Genomic DNA, 13,737 nt, shown 5'->3' on the forward strand with positions numbered 1-13,737 from the left:
GGTGGCGGTAGCATGGTCAAAGTGGGAAGCCTACTGTTCGACATTGCAAATTCCAAATCCGAACATTTTGTAAGTTTAATTATTGGTCGCATACGTACGAGGTGTGACATATTTTGCACGACGGGCACGTGGCGGTCAAAACTCCAGCAATGTAGGAAAAGAACAAGTATTTCGTAAAAGTGTGTCGGCTGTCGTGGTCAGTCAACATGTCGTTTTGCTTTGACAAAAATTTGTTTGTTATTCTAAAAATTGGTGAATGACGGAATTGTCCAACGCAAGAAATGCTCTTCAAATTTGGTATTCCGAAAAGAAAAGGGGAAATTTGATAGAAATTCATTTTTTGGAGCCAATTGTAGAAACAGTCAAGTTTATTAAAATAAGGTTAATTTGTTAAATTTGATTATTTTATTTCATAATTATCTCTTTAATGATCAAATTTATCATAAAAAATATTCTTCCTAATTATCTTGACAATTATTTATTTTTATTTCGTGGTTTTCGTTCATTCTTGGTCTCCTCATGCTATAAACTTTTTTATTTTTTTATTTTTATAATCAACTCACAGGTAATTATATTTATATGCCTATATGATATATATATATATTTTTTATAATATCACATATTTATGTGTCTTGTTTATAGGCAATGTTCTAAAAGATGTTATGTACTAGGCGGGCTAGGGCCTAGCGCCTAAGTGGACTATACGGATTTAAGTAAACTTATTTTATATTGTATAGAAAATGCCTATTTATATTTAAAAAACACATATTTGTATACATAAACTGCAAAATAAAATGACATATATGATAAAGTATTAGAACATAATGGAAACATGAGGAACAAGCATATGATGAGTGGTCATCCAAGTAGAAAGTTATCGATTTTCTGTCTAAGTGAGAGTCACGACCTAGGTGGGTTTAGAAGAGTTAGGCGGACAAGTCTAAACGCAGTTTCTTAATTTTCAAATGCCTAGGGACTAATTGGGGTGATGGTCAGCCGCGTAACGCAACACTGCTTATAGGTATATTATGTTTTTCTACCTTTTAAGTAGTTAGATTTCACGTCTTGCTTATAGGTATACTACACATTCATATATATGTTACTTGAGTAGGGTTGTACGTTTTGCAAATGAATTTGTGTTCATATGTTTTTTTTTTGTTAGAAGATAATAAGTGAATTTTAATTTCTTTAATATTTTTTTTAAATAAAACGAGGATAAAAAAAAAATAAAAGTGAAGAAAAGATAATAATGGACTTAATCTATTTCGACAAAAAAACCTAATAATCATGTTGATTTTTGGACACAAATCTAAATGTTTCTTTCTCCACTTCAATTCAATCTTGACATGTCATTGTCAACATGTTTTATTTTTATTTTTATTTTTGGGAAAACCTCGGCGGCACGAGGTAAATATATAGATAAGAAAAAAGAAGTTACACCTAATTAGGAAGGGGACAAAAACCTTATCCCTCATAGAACAAGAACGATAAGGCTTCAATTGGACAACATGTTATTTCTTTGACATCAAATTTTTCTTTCTCCACTTCAATTCAATCTACATACACAGTATTTGGTAGGTGGGAAGGAAGGATACAGGAAATAGAGGGGGAAGAAAAGTGGAGGGCAATATATTTTAAACAGATAATATAACTAGTTTCTATCTAAACTAACACTAATTAATGATTTAATTGATCATGGTAATAGTAAAGTGAGAGTATTGTTGTTTCCCTTTTCCATATACACCTTATTCAAGCATATCCTTGAAATATTATCCATTTTATTTCTCCTAATCCACTTTTCTGTCATTTTTACTACAAAATTAAGCATATTTATGCTATTGATAAGCTCTTCTTAAGCATTGTGGACATGACTGATCTTTCATTTGCAGCATACAAATTTTGCAGATGAGCAAGTCATGTGACTAATGATGTGATACAGAGGCAAATTTCATAAACTCCTTGTCACATTCAAGAGCGCTCATTGCATCAGGTACAAGACACACCTCCATGTCCATGCTTCCTTCTTTGCGTCCTTCATACGATGATACTTTCCCGCTAAACTTGTGTGCGTACCCACTTCGAAGTGCTACCGCTTTTCCCATTCCAAATTCAGTTCCATACATGTTGAATCTTGGCGAACTCCCAATTGTCACACTCAATGGTTCAAAAACACTCACTTGGTACACGACGGGAGACTCCAGCCACGCATTAGTATGCTCTCGTATCACCTTGTCATTGTGGTCAACCACCGCCTCGTGCAACTTCCGCGCTGCCCATCCAAGCCCATGTTCAAGCAGCTCACCTGCTGGAACCATTTTTGAACTAATGGGGTAAATTGAGTTCCCAAAATAATCTCCGGACAACGGCGGGTCTAATCTCGCTCTGTTATTCGCAGCCAACCTGTAGTCATGGTATTCAATATTGATGTTACTGAAGATATCGAAATATCATAAAAAAAAAATTTTAAAAAATGATTGTAATGTACTAAATGAAAGATTAAATTTCGAGGATAATTATCGATATTAATAGACCATGCCTGCAGCTGGTTCCTTGATCAGGTGGTTGACAACGCGCTCGAGTAATGGAGCGCCAGAGAAGGGCAGATAAAGACTGGAAGGAAGAGATTTTGGTGGTGTCAGACTCCGCATTGGCCTTTGCTTTGAGTTTGGCTAGGGATTCTGCGGAGAAGTGAAACATTCTCTCCCTGAGTAGGGGAGCTTCAAATCTGCCAATGAACTCATCTGAGTGTTTGAAGGGGAGGCTGATAATTGGACCATGACCATCTGGAAACCAGCGCTTGAGGACAGGTGGGCGTGAGATAGTGGCTACAAAATTACTATGACCTCCTTGTGCTTGTGCTTGTGCTTGAAAAATTTCAGACCAAATGTTGAAGAAATGCCAGAACGAGATTCCATCACCAAGGCAGTGATTCATGGAAAGCCCTATGAAGATGCCATCCACAAGTTCCGTGACCTGAATCGTCAACAAAGACATGGTGTGCCCGTCATGGTTGACTGCCCTGTCATGATCAAAAAACGATTGGACCACCAACGGGACATCAATTGGCGAAAGAATGTCAGAGATTGACATGTCCAAAGTTGCATACATGAATTTGGCTCCAGGGCTGTTGTTGCAATCTACATACACCAAATACAAGGCCGGGTCCTCGGATTTTTTGGTCACCAAGCGACCTGCAAGTGGGTAGAAATGAACGAGTGCAATGGAAAGAGACTGCTTGAGCCTTTCCAACAGAGAATTGATGAAGTTTTCCTGATCTAATATTGCTTCTGGTGGTTTCGAAAAGAGAAGGCCCCTTTGGATATAGTGTACAGAGAGCAACGCCAGATCATTTGGTGTCAAGTAGAACGGCTTCTTTGACTCTTCAGAAGCATGGTGTGGGTGGATAAAGCACTCTGAAATTTGTTTGACATTTTTGGAACTCATTTTCTGAAAGAATTTACTCAGTATCGTTTCGGTTTGCACAATGTGGCTAAAAAGTTTTGATTTCTTGAGAGTTCCTCTTTCCTTAGCCGATCTGCTTTTATGTGAAATTGCAGGCGGCAGCTTTGGAGTTTATGATTGTTTGGTGCAACTGTTAATTTGTCTCGTTAGTGTATGGAAAGATCAGAGGACTCAGTCAAGTTAATTTTTATAATACAAGCGATACTGTGGAAGGGGAAAACGAACGCGAGCCCGGGTGCAACGCATATTATTCAATTTGGTTGAAGAAAACAGATATATTCTTAAACTTCAAGGTACCAACTACCATCTAACATATGGATGTTGACTAACATTGACAGTGTATAGGTAATTATGTCTAAACTTTATTGTGAAAATTGTTTCATTCAAATCTTCTGAAATAAGCACTTATTCATGAAATATTCTTTTTCTATTACATTTAATTTGCAGCATACAAATTTTGCAGATGAACAAGGTACGTAACTAATACTGCGGTACGGATGCGGCTTCCATGAACTCCTTGTCACATTCAAGAGCACTCATTGCATCAGGTGGAAGACACACCTCCAAGTCTATGCTTCCTTTTTCGCGTCCTTCATACGCTGAAACTTTCCCACTAAACTTGTGTGCGTATCCGCTTCGAAGCGCTAGCGCTTTTCCCATTCCAAATTCGTTTCCATACATGTTGAATCTTGGTGAACTCCCCATCATCACGCTTAGTGGATCAAAATAGCTTACTAGGTACACAGAGGGAGACTTCAGCCACGCATCAACTTGCCCTCGTATCACCTTGTCGTCGTGGTTAACCACTGCCTCGTGCAACTTCCATGCTGCCCATCCAATCCCATGCTCCAGCAACTCACCTGCTGCAACAGTTTCTGATTTAACGGGGTGAATTGAGTTCCCAAAGTAGTCTCCAGACAACGGTGGGTCTATTCTTCCTCTGTTATTCGCAGCCAACCTGTATAAGGTATTGAATATCCATGTTAGCGATGGTTATCAAGCAATATGTGGACATTTTAAATGAAAGATGAAGTTTTGAGGATATGCTCAAGATATTAGACCGTGCCTGCAGCTGGTTCCTTGATCTGGTGCCAGACAACGCGCGCGAGTAATGGTGCGCCAGAGAAGGGCAGATAAGGACTTGAAGGAAGAGATTTTGGTGGTGTCAGACTCCGCGTTGGCCTTTGCCTTGAGTTTGGCTATGGATTCTGATGAGAAGTGAAACATTCTCTCCCTGAGCGGGGGAGCTTCAAATCTGCCAATGAATTCGTCAGAGTGTTTGAAGGGCAGGTTGATGATTGGGCCATGACCATCCGGAAACCAGCGCTTGAGGACAGGTGGGCGCGAGATGTTGGCTACAAAATGATTATGACCTTCTTGTGCTTGTACTTGAAAGATTTCAGACCAAACGTTGAAGAAATGCCAGAAGGAGGTTCCATCAACAAGGCTGTGATTAATGGAAAGCCCTATGAAAATACCATCCACAAGTTCCGTGACCTGAACCGACAGCAAAGACATGGTGTGCCCGTCATGGTTGACTGCCCTGTCATGATCAAAAAACAATTGGACTACCAACGGGACATCAGTCGGTGAAAGAATGTCAGATACTGACATCTCCAGAGTTGCATATATGAATTTGGCTCCAGGGCTGTTGTTGCAATCCACATAGACCACATAAGAGGCTGGGTCCTCGGATTTCGTGGTCACTAAGCGACCTGCAAGCGGGTAGAAATGAACGAGCGCAACGGAAAGAGACTGCTTGAGCCTTTGCAACAGAGAATCGATGAAGTTTTTTGGATCCCGTTTTGCTTCTGGTGGTTTGGGAAAGAGAAGCCCCTTCTGGATATAGTATACTGAGAGCATGGCAAGATCAGCAGGTGCCAAGTAGAAGGGCTGCTTTGACTCTTCAGGAGCATGGTGTGGCTGGACAAAGCACTCTGAAATTTGTTTGACGTGTTCGGAATCCATTTCCCGAATAAAATTCGCTCCCAGTATTGTTTTGATTTGCACAATGTGACCAAGCAGCTTTGATTTCTTGATTGATACTTCATCTTTGCTTTAGCTGATCTGGTTTTTATATGCAATTGCAGGTTGCAGGTTGCGGCTCCTGGATGTAATATCGTTTAGTCCAAGTGCTGACGTTACCCATTACGTAGAGACTACAGGACTAAGTCACGAGCTAAACATCAAGTCCTGTGATGCAAGTATTTCTTTTCTTTATTTTATACAAAGTGATTTTTTCACTAGTACATCGATATATTTTTACATTAAGAAAAATATGAGCACGGTTAAACCACGTAATGAAAAACTTAATTTGGTATCAAATTTGTCATCTTAATATTTAAATCTAACACCTCACACTTTCAAACTAAGAAAAATACAATTAATGAGTGGCAATACATGTGAGATTAAAGAAAGCGGAAATCAGCATATATTATTTCCTCTTCCTTCCCCTTTATTTGGTGAAGGTGGGTAAGACTTTTCGTGTAAGACTTTTATACTCTCATAAATGCAACACAATTTCCTCTTCCTTTCCTTTTACCAACCAACAGGACAACGGACACTCTGGAAAAGTCGCTTCTCTTCCCATTTACACTTAGGAATTTTAACGCAAAATTCTCGATACTGTTCAATTTAACGAAAAATCATATTTTTACATTAAAAAGTCGATTATGATATTATTCACTTTACCTTTTATTTTGTCCTTATTGTTAAAACTCAAAGTTTTCAAGTCATTTTCATTAGTTTTCATTTTATTTTTTCTCATGGTGAACTTGCTAAAAGCAATTCCACCCCTAAAGGTTTTGTGCCAGCACCCAGCCTATTTAATCCACTTAGTGAACAGTGATAGACCCAAATGAACAGTAATATGTCAATGCATATTCATCTCTAAAACTAAATAACCTAGTCAATTTTATTAAAATATTATTAATTTTTAATTTCTGAGCTTCTCCCCAAAAATGCTCCTCAGACCAGAGCACACCAACCCATCCCCCCCCCCCCCCCACCATTCTCCACCCTCCATCAAATCCTCACCTCTCCTTCACTCTCCGCTTCCTCTCCACCGCCCTCCGCGGTCCGACCCACCCCAAACCGGTCGACAACAATGCTCAGGCTGGCCAGCTCCAAACCTGCTGCCTCTAGACCTACGCCTTGACCTTCAGCTGCATCGTCAAATTTGTATGTCATCGTCCTTAACAGCTTCCAAGACTAGCTCGTCCTCAACAACTAGTTCCGGGTCGACGGCCTCGTCCTCGAAGGTAGCGTCGTCCAGTCGTCTTCCTCGTCGAAGATGGAGTTCGTCGTCACCGATTTCATATCATGACTTCAATCTGACATCATGTAGGCCAGTCCCAAGGTCTGTCAATTTTGGGCTAGCTTGAAGATCAGCTTGGGCTGGGTGCCAGGCAATCCCGTGGGCTGGAGAAACTTCCCTAGGTGCCAGGCCATTTTTTTGGCTGTGTGCCAGCCTATCCCACCCCCGGTGGAAGTGCCCTAATGGTTTAATTTTCTTTTTACATTGATGTTTAGGATGAATCGGATGACAATTTTAGACATCACGAGAAATATAAAATGTCAAGCAATTAGACAAAACCATGACCAAGCCAAATGTCTAAACTCATTAACCAAAACCATGAAGCAAGCCAGGTAAATGTATCAATAGTGAAAATCCTACAACCCAATCAAACAAAAAATTGCGGGAAAAATGAAGAAATCAAGTCTATGTTTCCAATTTCCAAAACACTACGATAACTCAAAACATCAAACGCAAACTTCTACCAAAGTCTTTCCGCGTTGTGAGAAAAACATCACCTGATGCCGTTCTTCTCATTCAAGAGACAATGAAGACAGTTGGTCGGCGCTGCTGTTAGCCTGCTGTTGGGCAACATTCCTCAGAACATCCATGGCCTCTGCGACCTTCGCCTTTAGAGCCTCTGGTGACTCAAGCAAATGCAAAACTTCGGTCTGGTCCATCTCCAAAAGCATGCCTGTCACCTTAGCTGCCGACTCATGCTCCAGCTGGTCAACAAGGGGATACAAGGCTTCACCAAGCATCTGCCCAGAAATAAGAGATAAATAAATAAGCAAAGCTCAGCAAGATCAATCCTAATGCATGTCACTTGTATAGTTTAAAAGGAGCAAAAAAGAAAAAGGGCTTACCGTCCTTTGCTGTTCAGTTGAGGCATTTGCAAGGGCAGTGGCCAAAGCCGGAACACCCTGCCCACCTGCAGCATCACGCATAGGAATGGCACCCATGTCATATGGGACTGGAAGCATACCACTTCCGACTCCAGAAAATGGAACTTCCTGCATGTTGCGACCAGGTGGATAGCGGTACACACGTCCCCTAGGCAGCATCTGAAACACAAAGGAAAATAGGAACACCAGAAACATGAGCAAACAAAATCAGATCTCAACAATAGTATAGAAGTTGCATCTTTTCAACTAACATGCTGCTGCATCATTGGCAGAGGCTGTTGGTTTGGCTGCACTGGACCTGCACCACGTCGACCTCCTGGGCGTTGGCCCTGCTGACCCTGCTGGACCATTGGAACAAAGAAGTTTGGCATTGGTCCACCACCAGGCCTTAATCCAGGCACAAGCTGCTGTTGGTAACCAAATCCAGCCTGCATGGTTTAAAAAAAGAAACAGGTTGAGTAATCAAACATGAACCATAATCAAAAGAAAATCAACATAGAAAATGGACAATCATTACTTGTGGAGGAATTATAGCTGGAGGTGCTTGCCCGTACATAAATTGTTGCCCTAGACCTGGAGCACCAGGAGGGTACATTGGCATACCACGTGGAGCCACTGAAGGTGCCATAGCAACTGGCCTCATTTGCGAAAACTGAGCCTGTAAAAAATATGTATTAATATAATGGTGAAAACAACAAAAGAAAAAAAAAAGCTCCATCAAACTGCAGGGAACACTCCAAGTTGGTCATACCTGTAACCTAGCTCTTCTTTCTTCTTTCCTTTGCGCAAGTGCAACATACAGAGGCTTACTAACAACCATTTTGCCGTTCATCTCAGCAAGCTGGAAGTACAGAATTAAGGTAAATCACATGTAATTCACATAACAGGTTTTCTGGTTTTATTCTTTTAAACAAACTAGAGTTAAACAACATACAGCTCGAGAAGCTTCTTCAGCAGTTGAGAAGGCAACGAAACCAGAACCTCTGCTGTTTCCATCAGGATCACGCATAACCTGTGAAATCAAAGAATAACATGTTAATTCAGATCCCTGCCAGCATAGGTAAAACTAACAAATCAAAGAAGCATGTTCACCAACCTTGCATGAACTAACTGTACCATACTCCGAGAATAATTCCTTGAGTTTTTCATCACTGATGCTGTCATCCAAGTTCTTGATATACAAATTGACACCCTGAAACTTATCGCTGGCTTCCTTCATGCTCTGCTCAAATCTCTCCTTCAGTTCAAGCTCTCTCTCGTACTTCTTCTGAGCTTTCCCAACATACCACTCCTTCTCATCGATCTTCTTTCCATTCAAAGCTTCAACAGCTGTAGCAGCAGCTTCCGGATCCTCAAAGTTAACAAAACCAAAACACCTTGATTTGCCTTCCCCATCCCTCATCACTACAACACTGGTAATTTGTCCATGTTCGCCAAAAAATTTCCTCAACTCATCCTCTGTTGTAGATTCAGATATATTCTTGACGTAGACATTGTTAAATTTTGTCTTATTCCAATTTCCGTCTCTCTCCTGCTTGCGGAGAAAGTGTCCTACAAACACTGGCTTATCATTAAGCAGCATCCCATTTAACTTATCTATTGCACTCTGAGCAGCTTCCTCACTATCAAATTGCACAAAACCATAGCCCTTTGACTGGCCAGTGGCATCAGTGGCTATCTTGCAAGAAAGAATATTTCCAAACGAAGAAAATGTCTCATGCAATGCTTTATGGTCAATTGCCTTGTCCAGATTCTGCATTCACCCAAAAGAATTAGCATAAGGCCGAAACCCATAAAGCAACACCATACTTCATGGAAAGGAGAGGAATCTCAGTAAAGTATATCAAGAAAATAGCTACCTTGATAAATATGTTTCCGGTTCCACTCTTTCTAATACTAGGGTCCCGGTGCGAATACATAATCCTGATTGATTTGTTATTCAGTGGAGTGAAGTTCAGAACTTCCAGTGCCCTCGCAGCTGCATGGTTAAAAACGATAAAATCAAATGCAGCATATGTTGCGTAAAGTTCTGTTCGCGAAAAATTCAATACGCAAATAAACCCAATGTCACCATCAAAAATAGACAACTTCCAAAGTATTAACCCATCCTAAACGTGCGTCTAGTCAACCTAATTTGGCAAATTAGCATAAAACCCGGACATCGAAATCTCGTATTCAATGTAAATTCTCAAATCGCAAACTTAATAATCCATTTCGACTAATCCCCAATAATAATCCAATCAAAAATTTTAATTTCCTCCAACATTCATATTAAAAACGCAAACTTTAACATGCAAATACAACATGCTCCCAACATTTACCAAAAAATTAAATAATTCTAAGAACAATAAAAGTCAAATTAATCAGAAGACTGACCATCCTGAGGACCGCTATAGTTGACGTAACCATAGCCGAGAGATCGGCGAGTGCTCAAGTCCCTGCAGACCCTCACCGACACGACCTGACCGACCTGGTTGAACAGATCGTACAGCTGCGAGTCGGTAACATTCTGGTCAAGATCCCCAACGTACAGCGACGTCGACACGAACTGCGGGGGGGCACCGCCGGGGTTCGCCGCCGCGCTGTTTGGGCCGCTCGCGGGAGGCTGCTGCTGAACTTGAATCTGAGCCATGTCACACCAAAATCACAAAACCCTGACTTCAAAATTTCCTTTTTTTTTGCAAACTCAAAGGACCGAAATTAAAAATTTGCAAAAACCTAAGGACCGGAAATGAAACTGCGACTGAATTTTTGGTTTTTCTGAGATTTTTGGGGATAAATCGTCCGGAATCCGAACCGGCCCGACGGACGGAAAATGAAACAATTTATTTTTTTTGGGTTTTTGATGTGGAGGAGGGCAGAGTAAAAAGCTGCACCGCACCGGCTGAGGAGTCAACCGCTTCGCTTATATGGGGTGCGTCGGTGAGGGCGTGGCCTTTCGAAAACCCTAGTTTGCTTTTGGAGACTAAATACGGGCCGTCGGATCGGATTTTCGTGTCTTGATTAACGGATACAACGGTCAGCTGAATTTGTACAGTGACGCAGTGTTGGGGCATGTGACGCACCAGGCCCACGAAGTTTCTTATGTCATGACTGGTTTGGGTATGAAGTGCTTGTTCTTCTAGGCCCATATATGAGATAGAAGCCCAAAAACTACTACCTGTGTTGGAGTTGGGCTTGATGTCTCTTTTGGTTGGTGTATGAATTGGGTCCTAACCCTGCGCATTCTTCGTGAAGATTGGGTTGGACTCAAACAAATAACTAGACGTAATGAGAATATGTAGTTCTCGCATGGAATCCGAACTTTAAGACAATTGATCCAAATGATAGGGATCATGGAAAGTGAGAAAGAATGGAGGGAATTGGTTGTTTTGTGTGGGCAATGTTCAATTGACTGCAATTGAAATACGTATGTTACTAAAATTGTTCCATTCAGTTTTGTCGAAGAATGTAAAGTTTAACTTCACAATCAAATATAACAGAATACAACTTATATTGAGCGGTTTAATAATTATTTGCACTGAGTTCTTTTGCGATAAAATCTTACTGAGCTCATATGATTTTGCGACGAGCTTAAGTGGTGGATTGTTCCAACATTTCTCTTCTATGCCCTACATTTCGAGTTCAAACCCTCCTGTCTCGTCTTAGAATAATTTAGGTACAAATATCGTTCGTATAAAAATATTGATGAAATTGAGGTTCCATCATAAAATCAATTGGCAATATGGATAGTAGCTCAATATCATATAAGCACACATAACAAATATTGTCCCTCGCCGATGTGAGACAACTCTCAACACGCCCTCGCACATGTGGCGGATTTTCAAGCCTACACGTGGACAACAACTGGGTGACGTGGAACGCGTGTGACCGTTGGGCTTCACACGTAGACAACCTTGCTCTGATACCATGATGAAATTGAGGTTTCACCATAAAACCAATTGGCAATATGGATAGTAGCTCAATATCATATAAATATATAGCAAACATTGTCCCTAACCGATGTGAGACAACTCTCAACAAATATAATGACTCATTAAATCATTTATGAGTTGTAAAATGCGACAACATCAGACACATGCATGAAGATGAATCGTGCAGCCAGCACGACAAGTTCATCAATAATAGGTGCATGACTAGTCAAATTATGCGGTCGTGATTGGGCTGAATCACCGCAGTACTACTACATATTTCCGATCAGAAGTTTCTTTGAATATAAATAATATTTGGCCCAGATGGACACAGTTTTTGGGATATTCTCTCCTTTGATGCGCAAACAAAAGTTGATCGGCATAGTCAACTATGAGATACTGATATGATTGCCATATATATGCGTGGCCCATCAAATCTATCGTAGCATCTGCGTGGTTGCATGAAACAAATTAATGCAATTACGTTACAGGTAGAGATGTGATATTCACACTTTTTTTTTTATTTTGTATTTTGTTAGTTTTCGACCGTCGAATTAGATGAATTGAAGAATATTTATATGTAAGAAGTAAAAAATGATGTATAGTAAAAAGGAAGTAAAAAAGGATGTATAGTAAAAAGGGGTGTGTGGATCACACACCCCTACGTAGTATTGTGTTGGAGATAACCTACTTAATTAGTGCGTGCACAAACATCACATATATATTCAAAAGCCGTTGCATGCATGCACAAGACAAACTCTTTGTTTGGTTATATATAAGAAGTAAAAATGGATGTATGGTAAAAAGAGGTGTGTGGATCACACACCCCTACATAGTATTGTGTTGGAGATAACCTACTTAATTAGCGCGCGCACACATCACATATATATTCAAAAGCCGTTGCATGCATGCACAAGACAAACTCTTTGTTTGGTTATATATGGTGATCATAAAGGTCCATTTAATAACAAAGTTGTTATAATTCAACTTTTTTTTTTCTTATTTAATTTGCAAATTACCATTTTCAAAGTTCTATTCACCATATTCAAATTCTTAAAGAAATTCAAAGTATCTATCTATTTTAAGAGTTTGTCAAGTATGGACTGGAGTGTAGTATGCATCGAGATATTGGTCGGATCCTTAGCCATTGGATCTTTGGTTGCAAACTCATTTGTTCATCATCCACTTGATCCATACTATTAGATGGTCCATTCCAAAATTCTCGCTAGTTCAAATCGCATATGATCTATCATTCTTCCCTTCTTGTAGTTAATCGCTTGCCTACAGTTATGAGATTCCCACTACTACCTAGTTCCACTAGCTGCTAGGGGTGGGCATTTGGAATCGAAAATCGAAACCAAAACACTAATTGAATTGGACCACACATAATGGTTTGGTTTTGCGGTTTTGAAATGGTTGCAGTTTCGAAACCAAACCGTGGCAAAGAAAACGGTTTGGTTTCGGTTTTGGGTTTTCGAAACCGCACCATATATTGAATGTTATGTTTTAATTAGTTCAACTACACTAGTCATCCAATTTTGCACCACTATTTGAGTTCATACATGATACATCAGTCTGTCTCTCTCTTTCTCAAAACTGATCTCCATCTCTCTCTCAAAACTCATCTTCATCTCTTCCACAGTCGACATCAGTGCCCTCGGTGCTTGCATCTTTGCAACATGGCTGCTTGCATCTCTGCGACCTCACTGCTTGCATCCCCAGATCCCCTTCATCCGCAAGCCTTGAACTCTGGAAATCAAAAGCTCTACAAAACAGACTCGGTAAATCATTCACCTGCTCTTCATTCTAGCTAATATAGTAAAAACTTAGAACTTGCATTAGTTAGTTTAGTTAATAATTTGTAATTAAATTAATTTTAGAGTTAGGGTTCGTTTAAACCAAAGATTCAAAAGGGGAACTGGGTTAGGGTTTATAATTAATTTTAGGGATAGGGTTTGTGAATCAAAAGGGGAACTAGATTAGGAACCACCTAAGTATCAATATTAAGTTCTAAATTATTAATTTCTTTAGGAACCACCCTTCATTGTTTTCACCTGCTTCTTTTTGGATTTTGTTTTCTTTATTTACTCACATCCTCATACTAGTTCGTATTTTACTATACTGCCTTGATTTGTTTGAAACTTTGAAGTTTGAACTTTAGTTG

General features: G+C 40.0%; 3 protein-coding genes across 3 annotated transcripts; all 3 read right to left on the reverse strand.

Moving 5' to 3' along the window:
* Window positions 1-1,789: 1,789 nt before the first annotated feature.
* LOC137730350 (putative acetyltransferase At3g50280) lies at window positions 1,790-3,572 on the reverse strand. The gene is made up of 2 exons (XM_068469416.2): window positions 2,537-3,572; window positions 1,790-2,400 (listed from the first exon to the last, which is right to left on the reverse strand). Exons 1-2 carry the CDS (start codon window positions 3,442-3,444, stop codon window positions 1,923-1,925), a joined length of 1,386 nt encoding a protein of 461 aa, XP_068325517.1. The 5' UTR covers window positions 3,445-3,572; the 3' UTR covers window positions 1,790-1,922.
* A 230-nt stretch (window positions 3,573-3,802) lies between these two features.
* On the reverse strand, window positions 3,803-5,655 carry LOC137730338 (putative acetyltransferase At3g50280). Its single transcript, XM_068469406.2, has 2 exons — window positions 4,529-5,655; window positions 3,803-4,420 (listed from the first exon to the last, which is right to left on the reverse strand). The coding sequence occupies exons 1-2, from the start codon at window positions 5,428-5,430 to the stop codon at window positions 3,943-3,945; spliced, it is 1,380 nt and encodes a 459-aa protein (XP_068325507.1). The 5' UTR covers window positions 5,431-5,655; the 3' UTR covers window positions 3,803-3,942.
* A 1,404-nt stretch (window positions 5,656-7,059) lies between these two features.
* On the reverse strand, window positions 7,060-10,716 carry LOC137730328 (polyadenylate-binding protein 2). The gene is made up of 9 exons (XM_068469399.2): window positions 10,039-10,716; window positions 9,522-9,640; window positions 8,759-9,415; window positions 8,597-8,674; window positions 8,414-8,503; window positions 8,180-8,320; window positions 7,914-8,090; window positions 7,624-7,821; window positions 7,060-7,518 (listed from the first exon to the last, which is right to left on the reverse strand). The coding sequence occupies exons 1-9, from the start codon at window positions 10,292-10,294 to the stop codon at window positions 7,291-7,293; spliced, it is 1,944 nt and encodes a 647-aa protein (XP_068325500.1). The 5' UTR covers window positions 10,295-10,716; the 3' UTR covers window positions 7,060-7,290.
* Window positions 10,717-13,737: the final 3,021 nt, after the last annotated feature.

Source organism: Pyrus communis, chromosome 15 (assembly GCF_041283825.1).
Source record: "Pyrus communis isolate YQ-2024b chromosome 15, ASM4128382v1, whole genome shotgun sequence".
Classification (NCBI taxonomy): Eukaryota; Viridiplantae; Streptophyta; class Magnoliopsida; order Rosales; family Rosaceae; genus Pyrus; species Pyrus communis.